General features: G+C 41.1%; 1 protein-coding gene across 1 annotated transcript in view; it reads left to right on the top strand.

The window, feature by feature from the left end:
- Positions 1–23,048, top strand: part of RGS12 (regulator of G protein signaling 12) — a 174,815-nt gene that overhangs the window by 140,169 nt on the left and 11,598 nt on the right. The window contains exons 9-16 of the mRNA XM_026648073.1: positions 2,277–2,430; positions 3,934–4,010; positions 6,637–6,837; positions 7,950–8,023; positions 18,467–18,593; positions 19,755–19,851; positions 21,553–21,632; positions 22,197–22,350. Of these exons, the coding sequence (XP_026503858.1) occupies positions 2,277–2,430; positions 3,934–4,010; positions 6,637–6,837; positions 7,950–8,023; positions 18,467–18,593; positions 19,755–19,851; positions 21,553–21,632; positions 22,197–22,350 (964 nt within the window). The remainder of the gene's footprint in view (positions 1–2,276; positions 2,431–3,933; positions 4,011–6,636; positions 6,838–7,949; positions 8,024–18,466; positions 18,594–19,754; positions 19,852–21,552; positions 21,633–22,196; positions 22,351–23,048) is intronic.

Genomic DNA, 23,048 nt, shown 5'->3' with positions numbered 1-23,048 from the left:
TAGGAAACTAAGTTCTGGTATTTTCAACTGCAGGTAGCCAGTTAAAATTCAGCCAGGGTTAGTAGTGAATGCTAGTACAATTATGGGGTGCTTTCAATGACCTAGGTGACGTGAGTTGGTAATTTCAGTCAATGGACAATTGGACAATTGTCTACATCACAAAACCCACCACTGCTACTGTCTCAAAATATCCTTGCTATCCATCCAGTAGAGAGGTCAAAGGTTAAATAAGGTTGGAAAATGAACTTCCCTCTCATCCTTAGAATTTATCCCTTTACTACAATAGTATCCAGCTTCTGATCCTTAAGGATGACTGTGTTAAGAAAACTTGTATCTGATGATATATATAAATTGAAAACTACCTATGAGCCACGTTCTGAGATTTTTAAACTGAAATGATTGAATCAGTCCTGTTGCTACAGGGCCGAAGTAGGGGACACTGAGCAGCAATTCTCTACAGTTGATAATCAGGACGTCACCGGGTTGGCCACCTGGTGCATTGAAGGGGAGAGAGGAGGGAGCTTTGGCTGCTCCATTATCTGTTCCCCTGACAGGTTGTGGGAGCCCTAAGGAGTGCATGATAAGCACATCTCTACCTGAGCATCAGAGAGCAGGTAGCAAAAGACCTCCTCCTCCACCACACAACCCTAGAGAGGTGAAAGGGAGGAGAAGTTGATAACCAAAATCCAATTACAGCTTCCTGATTCTCTGCTCCGACACAAGTTGGAGAATATTCTAGGAGTTGCTGTAACTTGCACCAACTGACAAAGGTCTCCAAAGGCAGCATGCTGGCAGGATAGCCAACATGCTCCACCCACTCCTCCCTATGCCCGTCACATCCTTCTGCACCAGAAGTTTTGGGATGATACATATAAGAGTTGACTACACTAGGTCTCTTGCCTCTTTGGGATTCCCTTATACCTGAAGAATCCCCAGCTGGAGACTTGTAGGTGGTTTCTGCTCTCTTTGTACTGCCTGAGCAGAGAAGCAGAGAATTTATCCCTAAACCTTGACTGTTGCCCTGGGATTTTTGAAATAATATATTTGACCTTCAAAGGGAAAAGGTTATTGCTATAGAATATGATTTATGCATGTTGGTTAGGGCAATGTGGGACGTTTGCTTTTCTGATGCAACTATTCCATGGAAAAAGAGAGGACTTGAATTAATCTGGTACCTTTCAGAAGAAATAATTCACACCTTCATCCCACATGAAATAATAATAATAATAATGAATTAATAATAAAAAGTCCTACCTGGAAAGCCAGAATTCCTGGCAGTGACTGGTTGTCTGGGCTGGCAACTGATGAATTTACTCTTTGAATTTCCTGGCCTGTTTTCAGCCAAATCCTTCATGTTGTTTAAACACTTTTTATTATAAAATTTGTCTAGGTAAATAAAATAAAAAAAAAACCCATAGTCTTTGGAAGCTTTAAAATTTTTTAATACTTTCATAGGAATCAGAACTTTGCTCATTCTTATTTCCACAATCATTGATCACCATTTTAAAATTTGAGAGTTTTATCTTTGCAACTAGATAACTTTACCACAGTATTCATTATTTAGTTGTAAAGGTAATGTTTAACTTTTTTTTTTTTTTTTTTTTTTTAATGTCAGCCACTGTATTTTTGGGGCATCCACTATTTTATGGATAGAGGTTTTTTTTCTTTTAAATTCAGCATTTTAAAGAATATTTTAATGTGAAAAAGATAAATGCTCATTAAAAGAAAATGTAGGCATAACATTATTAAAAATATATCTACGTTAATACTTTTCATCAACTATTATTTGTTATATATAAGTAGATGTTAGTTAAGAAAGACATTATCAGATACCTGTATTTAATTTTAGTTTATATTTCAAGCCTAGGTAGATTGCTGTACAGTATATGAAATTCTATATTTTTTTAAAAACCAAGTAAATGGAAATCCAATAACCCTTTTAAATCATTAGTTCTCTAGTTGTAGTCCGTAGACTGCCAGTAGTCTGTGGAGAGCTGATTAGTCACATTATGCTGGTATTTCTTTTTGTTTCCAACTGTGTCACTGTCCCAATATTACTTTTCCATATAAGCAGTTTTTGTTGTTGTGCTGGCATGTTATTTGATTACCAGTCGCAGGGGAACTGGCATACATAATAATGAGAAGGCAAAAAGATAATCAACCAGACTCTCACTCTATAATATAGTCCACTTTTAGGAGAGTTTGAGAATCCATGCTTTAGACAATATGTTTGCAAGAGTGCTCCAGCTAATATTTTATCTGTGTTTTGATGATAGTTAATTGGAAAATCAAAGTCAGGAAGGTCTTTAAATGAAGAATCTGGAGAGGAAGATGCTGAGAAGAAAAAAAAAGGGACATTTTTCTCCTGGTCAAGAAGTAAGAGTGTGGGGAGATCGCAGAAAAAAAAGGAAAATGATGACTACCAAAATGGTGAGTTTTCAAGTCCTACTTTGTTGCAAGATTGCTTCAGCAATAGACAGAATTGCTCCCACTGTTAACACTCAGCAAGGAATCTACACCTCATTACTACACATGACCCGGAGCAGATTTTTAATGATCTGCTGAGCTGTGACAGAGGGAAATGGTCATGTCCTGCGTCACAATAGCCAGGAACAGTCATGGAACTAGGTGGAGGTCTGTAGACAAAAGTCTGGGGAATGAGAAATTAGTAGCATTAAAGGCTTTCTACTTTGATATTCTGGACCAATGGGATTTCCCTCAGCTGTTTAAACATGCTTTCAACAATTTCCAAGAGGGTTTTTTTCTGTCCACCTAGCTGCACTCTCACTGCAAGTTGACTCTCAGCCTCTCTTACATTCATATCCTACCTTGGCCTTCATGGGGGAGTCAAACAGCTATATATGGAAATAAAGCCATAGGTGGCTATGCCCAAGTTCATTGAATCAGAGTGATGAGTGCTTTGTTGTAGAAACCTAGTTTACAGATAGGGAAATTACTTCTCTCTACAAAAAACAAAACAAAAAAATCCCTTAAGGAGGCATAGAGGAACAATTTAGGGAGGGAGAATGAATTCCACAGGCGCAGAATGTTACTAAAACACAATCTAATTGGCAGAGACTGGGTTGTGTAGCCTGTTCATTCAACTGCTAGTCAGTCAGTAGCTTTTGTTGAGAAAATTGTAGATCTTGTATGTGGCAACATTAAACTATTTTTAGATAAATGAGGTCTGGGCTAATTGCACTGTGTTTGAAGTAATTTCTATTAGTGAGAATATTTGCATCTCTGTAGTTCACTGAAATGAAAGAGCACCACATTTTGGCAACTGCAGAGGCTTGCACAAAGCAATTAACAGGCAAACAGTTTTAAAAAATTGCAAAAACAAAACTACAAATTCTGAAATCCACTGCAGCAGTCAGCTACTCTAAGACATTGTGTTTACTGCTGTCTCTTCTTCCCCACCATCTGCCTACCATGGTTCTTGAAAAAGCCTTGTGAGCTGTACAGTTGATGTCGGGGGGCCATGTACGTGAATGAGGGCTGCAGAATCAGATACTAAGGTTATAGACCTAAACTTTAAGAAGTGACAAGGGATTGAGTTCTCAATTTTTGGGTGTCCCACTTGAGACACCTTAAAAGAGCCTGATTTTCAGGGATCTGGTACTCACCTTGAAAGTATTGTAAATTGGTAGTCACTTTTTAAAATGTAAGCAATCATCTCCAAGAACAGAAACCTTGTCTTTTCATCTGCTTGCAAAAAGCCATGAACACCTGTAGTGTTATATAAGCAATAAATAATTACATTTAAAAGATGTTTAAATGTTCAGCATGTGAAGATAGTACAAGGATTTGGAATTTTTCTTTCCCAGATCAGAGAATGAATATTCTAGTCAGATGACTTGAGGTTTTGTAGCACCTTTAATGAACAGTAAAACCAAGCATTTTTACTTATCACTCTACTTTTCCCACTCTCAGATTCTATGCAGACCAATGGACTATTTTGCAGACGTGAATCACAAGGCTCCATGTCATCAGCTGCAAGTCTTGAACTGGTAAGGGCCAGCTCCTTAGAATCAAATAGTATGAGGAATGAAAAAAAAATGGGAGTGATTGTTACCTAGGAAATAAATAAAATTAAATAGGATATCTCCATTAATTTATTTTATCTCCTAGAACTGGAAGGGACCCTGAAAGGTCATCGAGTCCAGCCCCCTGCCTTCACTAGCAGGACCAAGTACTGATTTTGCCCCAGATCCCTAAGTGGCCCCCTCAAGGATTGAACTCACAACCCTGGGTTTAGCAGGCCAATGCTCAAACCACTGAGCTATCCCTTCCCCCCCCCGAATCAATAATAGCCCAATTTTTCTGCAATAGTATAAATAAACAAAATGTCTATATGTCTTTGTATGTAAATTTCAAATTCTTTTTAGACTGAACTTTTAAAAAAATTTTATAGCTATACTTATTTTGTGAAATAATAAGGGTCTGGTTGTTTAAACAGGTTGTCAGATGAATAGTTAAATTTTTTAAAGATCACTGTTATAGTGCTATTTGTGATCCTAAACGATCTTGCTTATAATGTAAAGATAAATATCTCTTTTATGCATTTTATATACCTGTTTTTTAAAATTGTCCTGCCATCTCCAAGCTATCCTGTCTCCTAGCTACCCCAACTTTCCTGTTCCTTTGGACATTATAATAAAAGTTAGCACTTTTATAGGGTCTTTCAATCCAAGGACACTAAAGCTCTCTACAAACTGACCCACCTTGCCTCCCAGCTACTGCAGCTCTTAAGCTCTGCTATGAACAATTGCCTATTGAATGGCTCTTTGGGTCCTCTTCCTCTTGACTATATATGAGTTTGAACTCATTTCCTTGATGCCCCAAAGCTGAGTATCCCTCCTCTCTCTTCTGGTCACTATAGCTTGACTCTGCTCCTAGTGTTTGAGGGATAAAAGAGTGAAGCATTCCCCAGCAGCATTTGCAACTAAAACATCGCAACACATGGTCATATGTGGAGAAACAAGAAGTGAAGACACAGTAGTTATAAACAATGTAGTTCCACCTTCACAGTCCAAGCTGAATGAAATGCACAAAGTAAACAATATAAATGATGAAAAGTAAACTTAAAATTTAATATCACCCTAGATTTCAAGTGAATTTTAACAAAGCGTATAAAAGAATATAATTTTAAAATATCCCTTTTTATCCTCACAGTATCCCTTTGACCTACAAATTTGATTTTAAGAATCATACAGATTCTTGTTGATATATGTGATGCTAGAGGGTAAACAGAGAAGTAAACCGTGCAGAGCCATATTTGTAGCATCCATTTAAATTGAGTGTTTATTAAATACTTCAAAATATTACCTTGTAAAAACAATGTAATGGAGTTGTCTCTTTTGATACTTTGTGTGTACTAAGATGATTTTTATGTGGCTATAATTAGGGCCTTACCAAATTCACAGCCGTGAAAAACGCATCACGAACTGTGAAATCTGGTTTTCCTCATGAAATCTGGCTACTGTAGGAGGGTTGCGGGATTGACATCCATATTTCTGTGCTGCGTTCAGAGCTGGGTGGCCGGAGAGCTGTGGCTTCTGGCCAGGCACACAGCTCTGAAGGCAGCACCACCAACAGCAGCGCAGAAGCGAGAGTCGCATGGTATGAGAGAGGGTCATCACTTTTGGGGGGAGCAGTGCCAGCCTTATAGGTGGGCGACTGCCCATGGCGCCGTGGTCACGGCGGGCACTGGACCCGGGGTTGGGCTGGGGCACCCCAGCTGGGGGCTCCTACTGTGCACTGGGCTCTAGCTGCTAGTCCCAGCCAGGCTAGGGAGGGACAGGACTTTCTCTTCCCTTGCACAGGCCACTCCCGGGGCCAGGTCAGACCCACCTCTGGGATCTTTGCCCGGCTGTAGGAAGCTCCATGGCTGCTGGCTGGGAGCCAGCTCTGAAGGCAGCCCTGCTGCCAGCAGCAGTGCAGAAGTAAAGATGGCAATATCGTGACCCCCTACAATAGCCTTGCAACTGCCCCCACGACCTCTGTTTGGGTCAGGACCCCCACAGTTACAACACCGTGAAATTTCAGATTTAAATATCTAAAGCCGTGAAATGTAAGATTTTTAAAGTCCTCTGACCATGCAATTTACCAAATTGAACAGTGAATTTGGTGGGGCAGTTCCCAGCAGTTCCTCCCCCAGAGGTTGCAGGGGGATGCTGGCCGCTTCCGGGAGCAGCGCGTAGCCAGGGCAGGTAGGGAGCCTGCCTTAGCCCCACTTTGCCTCTGGAGGGGAAGGAGTTGATCAGCAGGGCCCGCAGACCCCTGAGAGTATGCTCGGGGACACCCAGGGGTCCGCCGACCCCAGTTTGAGAAATGCTGCTCTAGTGGAAACTTCAGGGAAGGCAGTGTGGTACTGCCTCCTGCTTTCCCCCTGGTCTGAATTCTCCCTCCAGGGGTGGCTGCACTTAAAGTATGTTTAGATTTGTGAAGTTTGGTCTGTGGTAGTGTCTTTGTCTTAAATTGAAATAGTTCTAAAAAAATTACCTGGTAATAGAAAGATTTTGAAGGAAGGATAAACCTCAAACATGGTTAAAAGTGTGTTCCCTTGCTTTATTTGATTTGTTGGACTGTAATATTGTGTGTTTGTTCTTAACTTTCATTTTTGTTTCTGACAAGTCTGATGCCTCTCGGTTATCTGCATCTGTACCTGATAAAGAGAAATCCTCAAAATACTGCTGTATAAACCTTCCAGATGGCTCATCCTGTAAAATGGTTGTTAAATCAGGATTCTCAGTCAAAGAGATGTTATCTGGGCTCTGTGAGAAACATGGCATTAACATAGCTGCAGTAGACCTTTTTTTAGTTGGAGGAGACAAGGTATGTATGTTCCTATACTTTTTAAAAAAAATTCAGACTTCCTAGTCAGTTTACTAATGTGGGATTATTGATTATTTAGGGGAATACTCTACCTCTTTGTATTCAGACTTCACATTGACGATAAGAGGATTTGTGTGTGTTGCTCAATGGAAAAATATTAGTGAGATCATTACTGGAATATTGTGTCCATTTCTGATACTACATTTTAAAAAGGATATTGAAAAATTGGAAAGGGTTCAGGAGAGAGCTACAAGAAGATTTGAGGTCTGGAAAACATGCCTTAGAGGGAGGAGATTAAGAACTTCAGTCTGTTTAGTGTGTCTGAGAGAAGTTTAAGCAGTGACTTGATAACAGCCTACAGTATCTACATGGAGAAGAAATTTTTGATAGACAGCTCTTTAATCTGACAGAAAAAGGCATAACAAGATCCAGTGATTGAAAGCTGAAGCTAGACAAATTCAGATCAGAAATAAGGTGTATTTTTTTTTAACAGTGAGGGTATTTAACCATTGGAACAATTTATGAAGCGAGGGGATGGATTCTCTATCATTTGAAGTCTTTAAATCCGAACTGGATATCTTGGTAAAAGATGCTATGGTTCAAAAAAGTTATGGGCTTGATGCAGATTTTGTCTTGTGTTATGCAAGAGATCAGACTAATGATCCTAATTTACTTGTCTTCCTTGTAAAATAATCTTTTTTTTTTTTTAAATCTTTCTGCCAACATTATTTTGTCGTATTTTCTGATGTATCATTCTGTTTGTTCACCCCCTTATGTTTAAATGCCCAGGCCTTGTATGAGATGATGAGAACTCTCAATACCCATTGACTTTAATGGGAGTAGGGAATTGCTAAGTGCCTCACAGGATTGGCCCCTACATCTTTTGGAACTATCCAGAGAAAAAGAGAATCATGTTGCTTGCTGTAAATTAATACAATAATAGCCATACACACAAAGCTTAATAATTGTTCTGTCTCTCTTCCTTGGCTAATTTTAAAATTGCTTTTTTTGTTTTGCACAGCTGTTACATATTGTTAAATGATACATAACAAGTGACATGTTCCCTGTTTAACATATTTTCTCTTCTTTTGTTCCAACCGTATGCTCTATAGCCACTTGTATTGCATCAAGACAGTAGCATCTTGGATTCTCGGGATCTACGTTTAGAAAAACGTACTTTATTTCGGTAAGAGAAAAATATTATCTTTTTGTGACATTTTACACTCCAGCTAATGTAAATGGGCCAGAATGCATTCTGAGTTATGTCTGTGGAATAAAATAAAAATGAGTGTAACACAGAATAACATTTGGTATGCTGTGTCTGTTTCCCTGTCTGTAAAATGGGAATGTCAGGCTGCCTGGAGTGACCCATGAACATGTGTGCAAAACCTCAGGGCAGACTATTACAAACCACAGTACAAACCCCAAACTGGTTGTGAGTTCTATACTTAGATTTCACCAACCACGTATTAAGTGTGAACTCCTCAAGCACTTTAACAGCTTTAACATGGAGTCACAGACAGTCCCTTATGATACTTCAGTCTATCTTGCCACCCAGGCAAATTTGCCTTTGTGATAGATGGTCTCTTACACCAAAAACCACAACAATATTCAGATTACTCCCAGTCCCAAAGGACTAGTCACTTACCCCAGGTCAATTGTACCTCAGATCTCACACCAAAGACAACGTTTATAGTCAATCCTATAATAAACTGTCTAAAGATTTATGAGTTGCAGTAAATATATGGAGATATACCTATCTCATAGAAGTGGAAGGGACCCTGAAAGGTCACTGAGTCCGGCCCCCTGCCTTCACTAGTAGGACCGAGTACTGATTTTGCCCCAGATCCCTAAGTGGCCCCCTCAAGGATTGAACTCACAACCCTGGGTTTAGCAAGCCAATGCTCAAACCGCTGAGTTATCCCTCCCCCCCGTCTAAGGCTATGTCTACACTGTGCAGTTTACAGCTGTGCCACTAAAGCCTTGCTGCTGTAAGGCACACAGTGTAGCCACTCTTTGTCGGCAGGAGAGAGCTGTCCTGCCAACATAATAAAACCACCCCCAGCAAGGGGCGGTAGCTTTGTTGGCAGGAGATGCTCTCCCACTGACAAAGCGCTGTCCACACCGGTGCTTTTTGTCGTTAAAACTTTTGCTGGTCAGGGGTGGGGTTTTTTTCAAACCCTTGACTGACAAAAGTTTTAACGACAAAAGTGCAGTGTAGACATAGCCTTAGATTCCAAAACATAATAGAAGTTGCTGTAATGTGCAAGCTGTATATGTCCTTTTGGGCTAACCCAAGCTAAACAGCTGGGGATCGCTTGCTTATGCTTAGAAATATTGCCCTCTCCCTGAAATCCAAGTAGCACAGGGATAACAATTTCTTCTTGACAGGGATTTTTATTCCCTTTCCCCAGAACTCAAGTGGATGGGATGAGCATTTGTGCACGTCTCCTCCACATAGGTGTTGGGGGAGCAATCAACAAACACTTTTGTCCCCTGATGTTCCACAATGGCTTGTCTGGTGTCTATGGACCAAAGGGTTGGAGAGGAGATGATACCTCTTTTGGTAAACTAGTATTTCACACTTGGTAATACTTCTTTCCTGACTGTGGGGGTTTACAGTTTTAGAGCAAACACTTTTATAGGTACAGAGCTTACGCTTAAATATTACCTTATAACATAGGATGCAGGTATTATAAATGAGATTAATGCAAGCAGCAATTTACAAGCATTTCATAAAGTCCAAAAACTAAATACATCTCTATAAATCTGTTACCTATTTTAACGGTACTAACATACAAGTAAGCCAGACTGATTTCCAGTTGTGCATTTGTCAGTGTTCAGTGAGGCCTAGAAGCCTTGAAATGAGCTGGCATCTGGTCTGCCATCACAGGAGATAATGATGCTTACCTTCTTTGTAAGGAGCTTTGAGATCTACTGATGGAAAGTGCTATTTAAGAGCTAGATACTTGTGTTACTGTACTTGTGAAATTACTTATCTAAAGTCTGGGTATATGTCCATGTATACAAATTATATTTTAAAATTTGGGCTTCCCTCCTTGAATTTATCCTTATCTTTAAAAAAAAAATACATCTTTGTCTGTATGTTACCTGTAGGAAGGTCATTGGTTCTTTAAAACACTGAGAACATAAATTATATCTGAGACCCTCTTAAATCTGGGAAAAGTTTGCCCTTTGAATAATGCACAATATCCAACTTGTAATAATCTAAGAGAAATTCAAGGCAGACTGTTGCTATATTCAGAAAACCCAAATTAGATAGAGTACATGATTCCAGGAAAAAAAACCAAATAAACGTTGTGTGATGGTCTAATGTAAACCAATGAGGGCAAACAAACTCAGATATGCATCTGTAGGCAGCTAAACAAATGGCCTGATTCTTCTTCAAGTAGTGTCCCTATGGGTGCTCCACTGGAGGTCATGCCTCCCCCACCATCTCTGATAGACGGCTTCCATCTTTTCCTGGAGCTGGCAAAGAGGGCAGCGGACACCCACTACATACTACTAGAGGAGGTCAAAGATGCCCACCATCAGCTCCTTGATATCATGTATTCTTTGTCCTTCTCAAAGATTGACTCCCAATTAATGAAGCCATTTTAGACCTGGCAAACCCAGCATCAGTGGTGTTAACTTGCAAATGAGCAGAGAAAAAATATTATATCCCTGCCAAGGAATCGGAATTCCTATTTTCCCACCGACCACCCAACTACATTGTGGTGGATGCTGTCAATTTCCATGGCCAATAGCACCGGTCCAGAGCTATGCCCTATAATAGGGATAGGAAGCGCCTTGATCTTTTCGGTAGAAAGGTGTATTCCTCGGCCACCTTATAGATCCATATTGCCAACTATCAGGCGCTCACGTCCAAATACTATTACATAAATTACAATAAATGTAATGATTTTATTGAAAAGCTGCCAGAGGTACATCGGGAATCCTTCAAAGCCATCATCCAGGAAGGGCAATTAATATCAAAAACATCACTGCAATCAGCCCTCGACACCACCGACATGTCAGCTAGGGCAGTCTCCACAGCAGTGGTGATGTGACAGGCATCATGGCGCCACTTGTTGCGATTCCCGAAAGAGGTGCAGTCCACGGTGGAAGATCTTCCCTTTGAGGACATGAAGGTCTTTGCCAAAAAGACCAACGCCTACCTTTATGCCCTGAAGGATTTCAGGGCTACCTTCGGGTCTCTGGGTATCTATACACCAGGGCAAAAGATACTATTTAGTCCCCAATCCCAGCACAGGCTGTATGTGGCCCCACCCCCCGACTGACTCAACTGACCATCATTGTACACCAATTTGGCCACTGATTGGCGGCGTTCTGCAGTGCCTGGGAACGCATAACGTCAGACCCGATGGGTCTTAGAATCATCTGGTTCGGGTACTCCATCCATACCACCTCCACAACACCCTTTCCCATCCCTCTTCAGGGACCTTTCTCATGAGAGTTTACTACAACCAGAGATAGATCTCCTCCTCCAGTTAGGAGCCATAGAACCAGTGCCTCAACATTTATGAGGCAAGGGGTTCTACTCTTGTTATTTCCTAATAACCAAAGGAAGGGAGGTTGGAGACCCATACTAGATCTCAGAGCTCTCAACAAGTTTGTCAAGGCTCAGAAGTTCAAGATGGTCACCCGATTGATCATTCCAGCATTGGAACAGGGAGACTGTTTTTTGGCCTTCGACCTCTGTGAACCTACTTTCACATCTCAATCCTACCAGCTCAGAGGTTCATGACCATTACCAATTCAGAGTCCTCCCCTACAGGCTCTCATCGGACCTGAGAGTATTTTTCAAAGTTCTCTCAGTGGTAGCTGCTCATTTACACATGCTAGGAATAATGATTTACCCATACCTGGACGATTGTCTACTCATAGCCCAATCTCTCCAGAAGGCTCACCAAGTCATCGACACTATGATACACTTGTTCATAGAGCTGGGTCTACAGATAAACACCCAGAAGTCAACCCTCACTCCAGTGCAACATCTGGAATTCAAGGGGGCTGACCTCAACGCTTTGCAGACCAAAGCCCTTCTACCTCAACACAGGTTCCTATCCCTGATTTCACTCATAGACACCATTCAATGCAGCCCACAAATACTGGCCAGGCTCTGCCTCCAACTCTTGGGACATATGGCAGCAGGCATGGCCATGATACTACATGCCAGGATTCATATGTGATGCCTCCAACTGTGGTTCAGTTCGGTTTACAGACTGAACAGAGGCACGTTTGACAAACCCCTGTCACTACCCACCAGGATCAAAAACTCCTTAGACTGGTGGAAGAACCCAGAGAAGGTGTGCAAAAGGATCTCCTTCTCGCAGACATCACCATCGTCGCTCATAGTGTGGGGCATGCATTTAAACGGCCTCATGATGCAAGCAAATGGCACCTGTGGAGATGCATCAATCTCATTGAGAGCAGTCAGGAACATCTGTGCCCATTTCCTTCCGCTGATTGCAGGATCACACACAAAGATCCTAGCAGACAACATAGCCTGCATGTACTACATTATTGGTATGGTGAGGACCAGGTTGCCCTATCTATGAATGGAGGAAGTGAGATTATGGAACTGTTACATCTCCAACAACATTACTCTGTCCACAGCTTACCTCCCAGGCACACAGAACTCAATAGCAGACAATCTCAGTCGCAAATTTCCACACGATCACAAGTGGGAGATGCACTCCACGAACTATTCACATAATGGGGAACACTGTCTACATACTTGTTTGCCACTTACCAGAATAAGAAATGTCCATACTACTGCTCTAGGGTGGGGATAAACAGTGCTCGCTGGTCAATGCTCTTTTCCTCCCATGGGACAAGGACCTTCTTTACACCTTTCCTCCATTTCCTCTACTGCTGAAGGTCCTGCTAAAAATAAAAAGGAACAGAGCTCATGGCATTCTGATTGTTCCTACTTGGCCAAGACAGACCTGATACCCTTACCTAGCACAGCTCGTGATGTGCCAATTAATCTCCCTCCCAATCATTCCGCACCTCCTATCACAGGACAAAGGGTGTACTCTGCATCCCAACTTGGGGATTCTTTACCTCAAAGCATGCCTCCTGCTTGGTTCCAACACCTAGAGAGCTCCTGCTCAAGGGAAGTACAAGAGGTTCAACTGCACAGTAGAAAGTCCTCCACACGACAAACTTACCTGCAGAAATGGTCCAGGTTTCAGATTTGGTGCATGTCCCAACAAATCTCCGCAACATCCGTGACTCTTCCACACATCCTAGATTATGCTCTGATCCTTATAAAGTCAGGATTATCCCTAAACTCTCTTAGGGTCCATCTAGCAGCTAAAACAAACTTTCACCAACCTGTAGAGAGGTATTCAGTGCTGTCACGTCCAACCACAGAAAGGTTCCTCAAAGGTATAATAGACCTCTTCCTTCAGCCTTGACTTCCTATCCCCTTGTGGGACCTAAAACTGGTACTGAAAGGGCTGATTAGGCCTCCCTTTGAACCCATGACCACCTGTTTGCTGACGTACCCATCAATGACAGCCTTCTTGATAGCGATTACCTCAGCCAGGAGAATAGGAGAGATAGCAGTCCTGATGGCACATCCACCCTACACAGTATTCTTTTTGGACAAGGTTACGCTCAGGCCATGTCCAAAATTCATCCCTAAGGTAATCTCTCCATTTCAGATGAATCAATTGATTCACCTTGCAATCTTCTACCCCAAGCCTCACCAAGACAACAAGAGGGCTACACTTCATACCCTAGATGTCAGGAGAGCCCTGGCCTTCTACCTTGATGAGACAAGGGTCTTCGGGAATTCCCCTCAACTTTTCCTCTCCATTGCAGAAAGATCCAAGGGCTCAGCAATGTCAATCCGAAAGCTCTCTAAGTGGGTCTCGAATTGCATTTGACGGTGTTACCAAATTCGCAGTATGACTCCTTGAGGCTCGATTCGTACAAACTGCACAAGATCGATCTTGTCATGAGTGTCGCCTTTTTCAAGAATGTCCCTATCTCAGAGATCTGTAGAGCAATGACATGGGCCTCAGTCCACACTTTTGTAGAACACTGTGATCACTGGGGACTCTGCCTCTGATGCCATCTTTGGCTCCACAGAACTGTCATCAGTAACTGACCCAACTCCAACGTCCCAGCCCTCCTGAAGGGGGTACTGCTTGGGAGTCACCTACAGTGGAGCACCCATAGGACACTGCTTGAAGAAAAAGAAGTTACTCACCTTGTGCAGTAATGATGGTTCTTCGAGATGTGTGTCCCTATGGGTGTTCCACAACCCACCCTCCTCCCTCTACTTCAGAGTTCTTGTCAATGATTCTATAGTAGAGAGGGAACTGAGAGGGGTTAGCCCACGGGCACTGACTAGCCTCGTGGTGTAGCACAAGGAGAAACAGTGCATATGCTGGCCTAACAGACTCTGCTACTGAAGGTCTCCGATCAGCAGCCCAGGGACACAAGCACACCAATGGTGGAGCACCCATAAGGACACACATCTCAAAGAACCATTGTTATTGCATAAGTTGAGTAACTTCTCCTTTTTCAGACATGCTCAGCAGCCACAATTCCTACTGAAGTTCCTCCTTCCTCAGACTTTCACTCTGTTTCTCACATCTTTGTTTCTTGCTCTTCCCTATACTCCTTAACATGCTCTTCCTTCCATTACTGCTTTAGAAGAAAGTATTCCATTAATCTTTCCCGCTTCTCACCCCAACTCATCACCCTCCCCTCCCCTTCCCCAAATGACACCAGTCACACACGCTCCCACAGTAGTGACCGACAGGTTCTTCTTGCTGGTTGGAATGCTAAGAAAAGGACATTGGGGTTGGAGAGCAACCTGCAGCAGAGTAACACAGGAAACAATTCTAGCAGGCCACTACAGGATTTGCTGAACTAGACTGTAAGATATATTTCCCTCTCTTCTGCCAAAGACCCATTTTTGCAGGGAGGGGAGAGGATGGAATGGCCTTGGTGTCCATGCTGAAAAATGACTGGCTGCCAGGCAACTCCTTCTGAGCCTGGAAATGGGAGAAACTATTTTTCCTGAATCAGATACATTACTGCTAACACCTTTGGTCAATATGTGTAGACTATACGGGCACAATACTGCAAATTCTTGCTCAGGCAAGTAGTCCTTATTCACCTGAGAAGTTTAATTTTAACAGTCCAGTTCAAATTCCTAGTCTAACCTATAAGGGCATGAATGGGCTGAGGCTTGTCTTTCTTAGGCTCTGACCCAGGAAAACACTTAAGCGTGTGCGTAAAGTTAAGCATTTACGTAAGCATCTTTTCTGATCAGGAATGCTTTCCTGAATTACCATACCTCTTTTCACAGGCCTTTTCATAGTAAGAGGCATGGAATTCATTACAAGATCCATTGCATACAAAATTTAAATCCTCATAAGCAGTGGTGGCTAAATATAGCACTAAATAGTATAATTCTTTTTGATCAAGATAGATACAAGCCTTAATTGTATATGACCACCTAGATACCATTGTGATTATGTGCTTGACTGAGTTCAGTAAGGATGGTCTAGAGGTTAGAGTGCTAGACTGCAATTTACAAGACCTGGGTTTAATTCCCTGCTCCACCATTGTCTCCTTGTGTGACCTTGGGATGTCACTTAGTCTCTCTGTAACTCAGTTCCCCATTGAAATATGGAGATTGCAATGTGATTCACTTCTATCAATGTAACTTTTAAGAGGTAGACATATACTATGTCTTTAAAAACATCAGTTTTGGCCAACGTTTTAAAACTTAATCTCTCAAACAAGAATGTGTCCCTTAATGTTGTACTTCATTTTCTTATCTGAGGAAATATCTCTTTTGACCGTGCTGAATTCAAATAAAAATTAATGCCATCAGCATTTATCTGTATTTTTTAAAAATAATGATTTTAGAACATATTCATCTGCTACATATACATTTTTTGAGCTAGTAGATTCATAGACTCTAGGACTGGAAGGGATCTAGAGAGGTCATCCAGTCCGGTCCCCTGCCCTCATGGCAGTATCAAATACTGTCTAGATCATCCCTGATAGACATTTATCTAACCTAGTCTTAAATATCTCCAGAGATGGAGATTCCACAACCTCCCTAGGCAGTTTATTCCAATGTTTAACCACCCTGACTGTTAGGAACTTTTTCCTAATGTCCAACCTAAACCTCCCTTGCTGCAGTTTAAGCCCATTGCTTCTTGCTCTATCCTTAGAGGCTAAGATGAACAAGTTTTCTGCCACCTCCTTATGATACCCTTTTAGATACCTGAAAACTGCTATCATGTCCCCTCTCAGTCTTCTCTTTTCCAAACTAAACAAACCCAATTCTTTCAGCCTTCCTTCATAGGTCATATTCTCTAGACCTTTAATCTACCTTTTAAATAGTACTACTAATAATAATACCTTTTAAAACCTTTTAAACTATCTGAAACTACTTAAGAACATAAGAACAGCCATAGTGGGTCAGACCAATAGTCCATCTTGCCCAGTATCCTGTCTTCTGATAGTAGCCAATGCCAGGTGCTTCAGAGGGAATGAACAGAACAGGCAATCATCAAGTGATTCATCCCCTGTTGCCCATTCCCAGCTTCTGGCAAACAGAGGCTAGGGACACCATCCCTGCCCATCCTAGCTAATAGCCATTGATGGAACTATCCTCCATGAACTTATCTAGTTCTTTTTTGAACCCTGTTATAGTCTTGGCCTTCACAACATCCTCTGGCAAGGAGTTCCATAGGTTGACTGTGTGTTATGTGAAAAAATATTTCCTTTTGTTTGTTTTAAACCTACTGTCTATTAATTTAATTTGGTGACCTCTAGTTCTTCTGTTATGAGAAGGAGTAAACAACACTTACTTATTTAGTTTCTCCACGCCAGCCATGATTTTATAGACCTTTATCATATCCTCCCTTAGTCATCATCAAACATCCACTCAATGTGCAGCGGCAGTCAAAAAAGCGAACAGAACGTTGGGAATCATTAAGAAAGAGATAGATAGATAAGACAGAATATATCATATTGCCTCTATATAAATGATTGCAGAATATTTTTTCTTTCATCAGGGAAAATGCCTATCTTATTCTAATAACCTTACTTCACAATAGTCCCAATGAAATTCCTCATTGAGCTAGGTAATATTCAGTGTGACTTAAGCATGGCAGAATTGAACCCTTTGTCTTTATGTGGTGCTACATAAAGCCCTTATATGGCTCTCCTTGCACTACATTATCTGAGTTCTTCACATTAGGTAGAAGAGACCAATGTGTGTGTGTGTGTGTGTGTCTGAACCTTCCCTGTCACTAAGAAGCAGGTTTATGGATTTTGGATTGTTTTAAAAAATGTATCTGTGAGAATAAAAGGGACTATTGTGTAGGCAAATTGGGTTGGGGGAAGGGTAGTTGAGTTCTGCATTTAGCTCCAAATATAGTGAGGTTAGTAATCATTCATTTCTTCCTGTGAAGGTTCTATCACCTGTGGTCACAAGCCTACCCTTATTGATTGACTCTTCTGTTGCTCTAATGGAATGCTGCTATCATGGGAGGTTGTGGGAGGGAGAGGTGATCCTAGGTAGCCCGGCCGATTCCATGCCAGCCTTTGAAACTGAAACGTAAGGAGTAGTTCACCTCTCTCAAAGCAATTGTTTCACAATCTCTGTAAACTCAGGAAGACAGCACTGGATCAGTTACATTCAGTTCATGTTTTCAAGGGTTCTTCATAAGCATAAGGACTAGAAAGGCAAAAATGAAAGTGTAGATTCAGGAGCATACTTTTTGGCAAGAATTGGATTGCGTGGTCATGGAATCACAGAGTATATGGGGCTCTGCTCCTATGTAAGCCCCTCCATTCTGTTTATCATCTTCACACTACTCTGCCCAGTTTAACTATATCTTTGTTCATACAAAGTGACTAAAACTAAACTGGGACTTTATTCCAAATGTGGTTTTACTAAAGCATTATAAAATGATATAATTGATTCTGAACAGGAGTGTATTAATGTTTAATACAGGTTAACATTCTATCAGCCTTTCTTACTGCTGTTTCATACCAATCCTCTTATAGCAAAGTCATTATTCTCACAAAACAGTATCATCCTGAGCATAAATTTACTTAATCTGAAATAATAATTTATACATTTCAGTTGGATAAATTGGGACTTTCATTAGACTTTGCTATGGTTCAAATCCTTTCCCCATTGCCCAGCCTGAGTAACTGGGCTGGATGCTGTGGAGAGGTAGGGGAAATATTTTTCTCCCACATACCAGTCAGTAGAACAGGAACAGAGTTACTCCACAGCTGCTGTAGCATAATGGTCTGAGTAGCCTCCATGGAGAGAGGAAAAAGACTGGAGGCTCTGTGTAGCTACACTAGGAGTCACCACAGATATATGTGGGCTCCTGGCTTTTCCTCACTCTCTGTCTACTGAAACAGCAATGATTCCACTGCGCTGAAGGTGCTCTGCACTTGCAGAAGAGTGGGGAGGATTTTTGCTTATTAATGGAATTACACTGTATCCAAACTCACTTTATTTGGTTCCTTGATTAGATTACAAACTTTTTCACTTTTGGTTTATTTGAATAGCAAACATATTGCAACATTTGATATGTTTCAGGCTGGATCTTGTTCCAATCAATAGATCAGTTGGTTTGAAGGCTAAACCCACTAAGCCAGTAACAGAAGTTCTACGGCCTGTGGTTGCAAAATATGGCTTAAATCTTAATGAACTTGTGGCAAAACTGGTAAGTATCTTCTGGTGTAAAACAGGGGTGGGCGAACTGTGGCTTGAGGGCCGCATCCGGCCCTCCAGACATTTTAATCCAGCTCTCGAGCTCCCACCGGGGAGTGGGGTTGGGGGCTTGCCCCGCTCTGCGCGGCTCCCGGAAGCAGCAGCATGTCCCCCCTCCGGCTCCTATGTGTAGGGGCAGTCAGGGGGCTCCACACACTGTCCCGCCCCAAGTGCGGCCCCCGCAGCTCCTATTGCCCAGGAACCACAGCCAATGGGAGCTGCAGGGGCGGCGCCTGCGGACAGGGCAACGTGCAGAGCTGCCTGGCTGTGCCTCTGCGTAGGAGCTGGAGGGGGGACATGTCGCTGCTTCTGGGAGCTGCTTGAGATAAGCGCCGCCCAGAGCCTGCATCCCTGGCCCCCTCCGACATCCCAACCCCCAATTTTGTGAGCATTCATGGCTTGCCATTCAATTTCCATACCCAGATGCAGCCCTTGGGCTAAAAAGTTTGCCCACCCCTGGTGTAAAATCTGTAGTATTGCTTGTCTGGAAAAGAGTATAGAGTATTCCAAGAAATTTAGTATAGGCTCATCTTTATGCATGAAAATTTATTCTATAACTGCCTGTGTTTTGGGATGAGAATATGCAGTAGTAATAGTCTTCATTCTTCAGATAGTTTGACTATGGCTTTGTCTGGGCCTGCTTTGTCTTGGCCTTCTGAGCCCCTCATTCCTGCTCCCTTTTCAGAGGCTTCATTTCAGACCAAAACATCCCAACTGAGAAAGGCTGAACATAAGCCTCTTCCATAGTCCATTCTTTCCATTCCTCTGTCAGCCAGAGGGTGTCATTTGAGAGCAATTAAAACTTGTCCCTGCTAACCTGGAAAGCACAGAAATCCGCTCCAGACTGTTGACAGCATATAGGTCTACCATTGGGTTGTCAGACTGGCCAATCCATAATACACTGCAGACAAATGACTCGTGTCCATAATGATCAAAGTAATTATGGACAGTATTGGTCTGAAAATTATAGGGAAGATAGCAGAGGATTCTTGGGGGTACACTGAAGTATAACTGTACTAGCTAGTGTTCGATTTTAAATACCAAGTTGTACATTCAAGTTGTTTTGAAAACCATTGTTTTTCTCTATTATACACAAACTGTGATCTAACTTCAGAATGGTGAGCAGGAACCACTAGATCTTGGTGTCCCTATATCTAATCTGGATGGTCAACGAGTTGTATTATATGAAAAAGAGCCAACAAAGGGAAGAGGTAAGAGGTTCTGAAAGATTTTATGAAGTGCTTAACGAGCCTCATCGAGCCTGACTTTACATTCATAGAAAAAATAAATTTACGTGAGGTAAATGGTGTTAGGATGAAGGATTTGATTTATAGGATAGAATGGGAAAACTTTTTATAGGAATTAAAGTTAAATGTGTGACTTTTCATCTGTTAAATTGGCCGGTTTTTGACGATCACAATGTGCTCTTGTAGCAAAGTTTATAACTCTTAAAAAATATTTTTTCTCCCTAGTACCCTACAAGCACTTAGTTCATTAGAGAATTAAGTTCTCTATTTTACCACAGGACAGGTACAGCTTAGGATATCAGCTACAACTGCTGGAGAGATGGATTGTGTAAGGTGAGAAGATAGTGCAGCCTCCATCTCTATGCAATCCTTGGGCTCTGCAGAGACTGACAAAAAGAGTGCCAGTTATGGTTTTTGAGGTGGTGGATCTCTGTGAAATAGAAGCTGAACTAAGACTTACTTCACTTCAAATTGGCCAGAGAACAGCAGTTAGATAATTATTTTTTGTCATTACTGACATTCACTGGATTCAGCTCAGGGGTCTGGAGATTAAAGGTTCCATGTGTCATTAGTATCTCCCTTTATAGGTAAAAAACATGTGATTTTGTTAATGCATTTAGATTAGATTAAATTAAATGTTTAGAATGGTGGATCTCGTAGGGGAAATGAGTAAAATAAAGAGAGCTGTATTTGGCGGTGGGGAAGGGGAGTCAGATTTTATCACTTTGTTGGGGACCAGAGTCACAGACCACAAACTGTAATTTACCTTAAAACTTTTATAATCCTATTGGTAGTGTTATATAGGAACTAGGCACAAATGAGCCACTTCTTTCTACACCGCCAGGTTATTTTGGGCATTAAACATGTGTAAATCATCAGAGAATCACCCCAGTAGAAAGATGATCCTAGAGCATCATAGAATCAACATAGGCATTCTTATGCCACAGATGCTTCCTGATACACCGGGGGAAAGATGCTTTGTCAGGATGAACCTACACCAAGCAGATCCTGAGCTGTTTTTTGCCCTTTGTGTCTGTTGCAGGCAGATATAAATTAAAGCAGCCCTGAGCTTACTTTAAGAGTGTATGGAGAGAAAATGGAGATGCCCAAAGGGCAGTTGATGCACAAAGCAGATCTGAAAGTTTTTGGGGTTTCTTAATGGATTTTTCTGCATCTGGTGTTTTTAAAAAAAGACTCCGTTTTCATCTAAACTGAACCCTGTGGCTGCAGATCTAGTGAAATTATGCCATCACAAAAGTCAAGAAAATTGAAAGCTTAGCAACGGAGAGGGAGAGAGATTTTTGCTCACTCATTGCTTTTCATTTATTTTATTACCAGCTATTGTACTCAATGACTTATGAATATTGTGGAGAAAGGATGTCTTCCTTTTAGCTTTTTGACTCCTGCTGCGTCTTTTCGTAAAGATGTAAAAACTCATAACACACATGCTTTGAAAGCATCAGAAAATCCAGGAAAGCCTAGGTTGTTTTCTGCTTGATTTAACTTAAAAATATTGGGGATGTCAAGTTTGATCTTCCTTGGTTTTGCTAGAGCTTCTTCCAGGGGGCCTCATAGGCAGGGTATTTTATGTGTCGTCATGTTTTAAATGTTAATATTATGCTGAAGTGATATGTTTATAATTATAGAAGACATTTTTATGTTTAGTGTTCACAGACAGACAAAAAGGCGCCCCAGTAAAACAAAGTACAGTTGTAACCTCCACTTCAAGAAATCAAGCATCTACAGTAAGTTTTTTTTTTAAATGATTTCTGCCACTCAGATTACCTTCTATTTTCTTCTCTCATCATAAAGTAGAAGCTTCAGGTATCTATGCTAAAAACATTGTCCAGCTTATCTAATTGAATTGGCTGCAGCTATAAATCATCCTATTCTTTCTGTCAGACTTCATCTGTGGGGATTTAATCCTGCTTTTTCACCAGTGTGTGACCATGAATTGAGTAGCAGTGAGTGTTTTATGGTTTTATATTTTTGGCTTTCTATATCAGCTGAGTGGATCATCTTTATCAAAATCCATTAACTTCCTTTGAAAGCCAAGGCAAGTACTTGAGCCTACTACTTTAATGTAAATTTTGCTGTGCAAGCAATGTGCTCATTGTAAATGGAATTTTTTTCTTTTTTGGTGTGTAGTGTTAAATTTTTTTGTCATGATTAAGCTATAACATTTGTTGTATTTTTTAATCAGAGAGATCTGTTTATAAAATATCCTTTTTATTCACTTAGAATCTATTACACACATATTGTGGTATATCCTAATTGTAAGAAGTACTTTAACTTTCCTTCTAATGCAGGGAGAGGGAAGAACTCTAGGAAAGTCTAATTCTATTAAAATAAAAGGCGAAAATGGAAAAAATGCTAGGGATGCTCGGCTATCAAAGAGAGAAGAATCTCTTGCAAAGATTGGGGGAAAAAAATATCAGAAAATTAATTTGGACGAAGCAGAGGGTATGTCAACTTTTTAAGTATATGTAATAACATTAGTGTTCAAGGGAAAATGATCATTCCAATTTATGACTGTGGAAATCATAAGGACTGTGCATTTATCACTGTATGAAGAAAATAATAGGCAAGTTCCTTATATGCTTGTTGCTGTTAACTTTGAATTGCTAATTTATTGAAGTCTAGGATAAAAATTTTAAACATGCCTGCAGGTACTTAAAGGTATTTAGGCATCTTAAGATGAGATAGGTGCCTACCGGGATTTTCAAAAGGGCTGAGATTACTAACTCCCAGAGAAATCAATGGGTGTTAGATGCCTAAAAACTTTTGAAAAGCACACTAGATGTCTGCCTGCATCTTTAGGTGCCTAAACAACTTTTATAATTTGGCCTTAGATGCCCTTTTCAAAAGTCTCATGGGCTCCTAAGGACCTAAGTCACTTTTGAAAGGGAGACTTAGGCTCCTAAATCACTTAGGCATTTTTAACAATTTTACCCATAGTCTATGATAGCCAGATTACCACTGCTTGAAAAAGGGTGGTGGTGGTTGTGTGGGGTGGTGGGCAAGAACAGAAAGAGATTACTTTTCATTCAGTAAATGTTCTGAAAAGGTGACTAGAAATGGTACAAGAGACAAGGCTGTGCCATAACTGGTCATTTTGCATTTTCTGAGCCAAAATCTTCCCTAAATTACATCTTTGAGAG

This window comes from Terrapene carolina, unplaced genomic scaffold (assembly GCF_002925995.2).
Source record: "Terrapene carolina triunguis isolate 2854851 unplaced genomic scaffold, T_m_triunguis-2.0 Scaffold66, whole genome shotgun sequence".
NCBI lineage: Eukaryota > Metazoa > Chordata > Testudines > Emydidae > Terrapene > Terrapene triunguis.
Note: the sequence above shows the minus strand (reverse complement) of the source record. Positions and strands in the feature narration are given on the sequence as shown.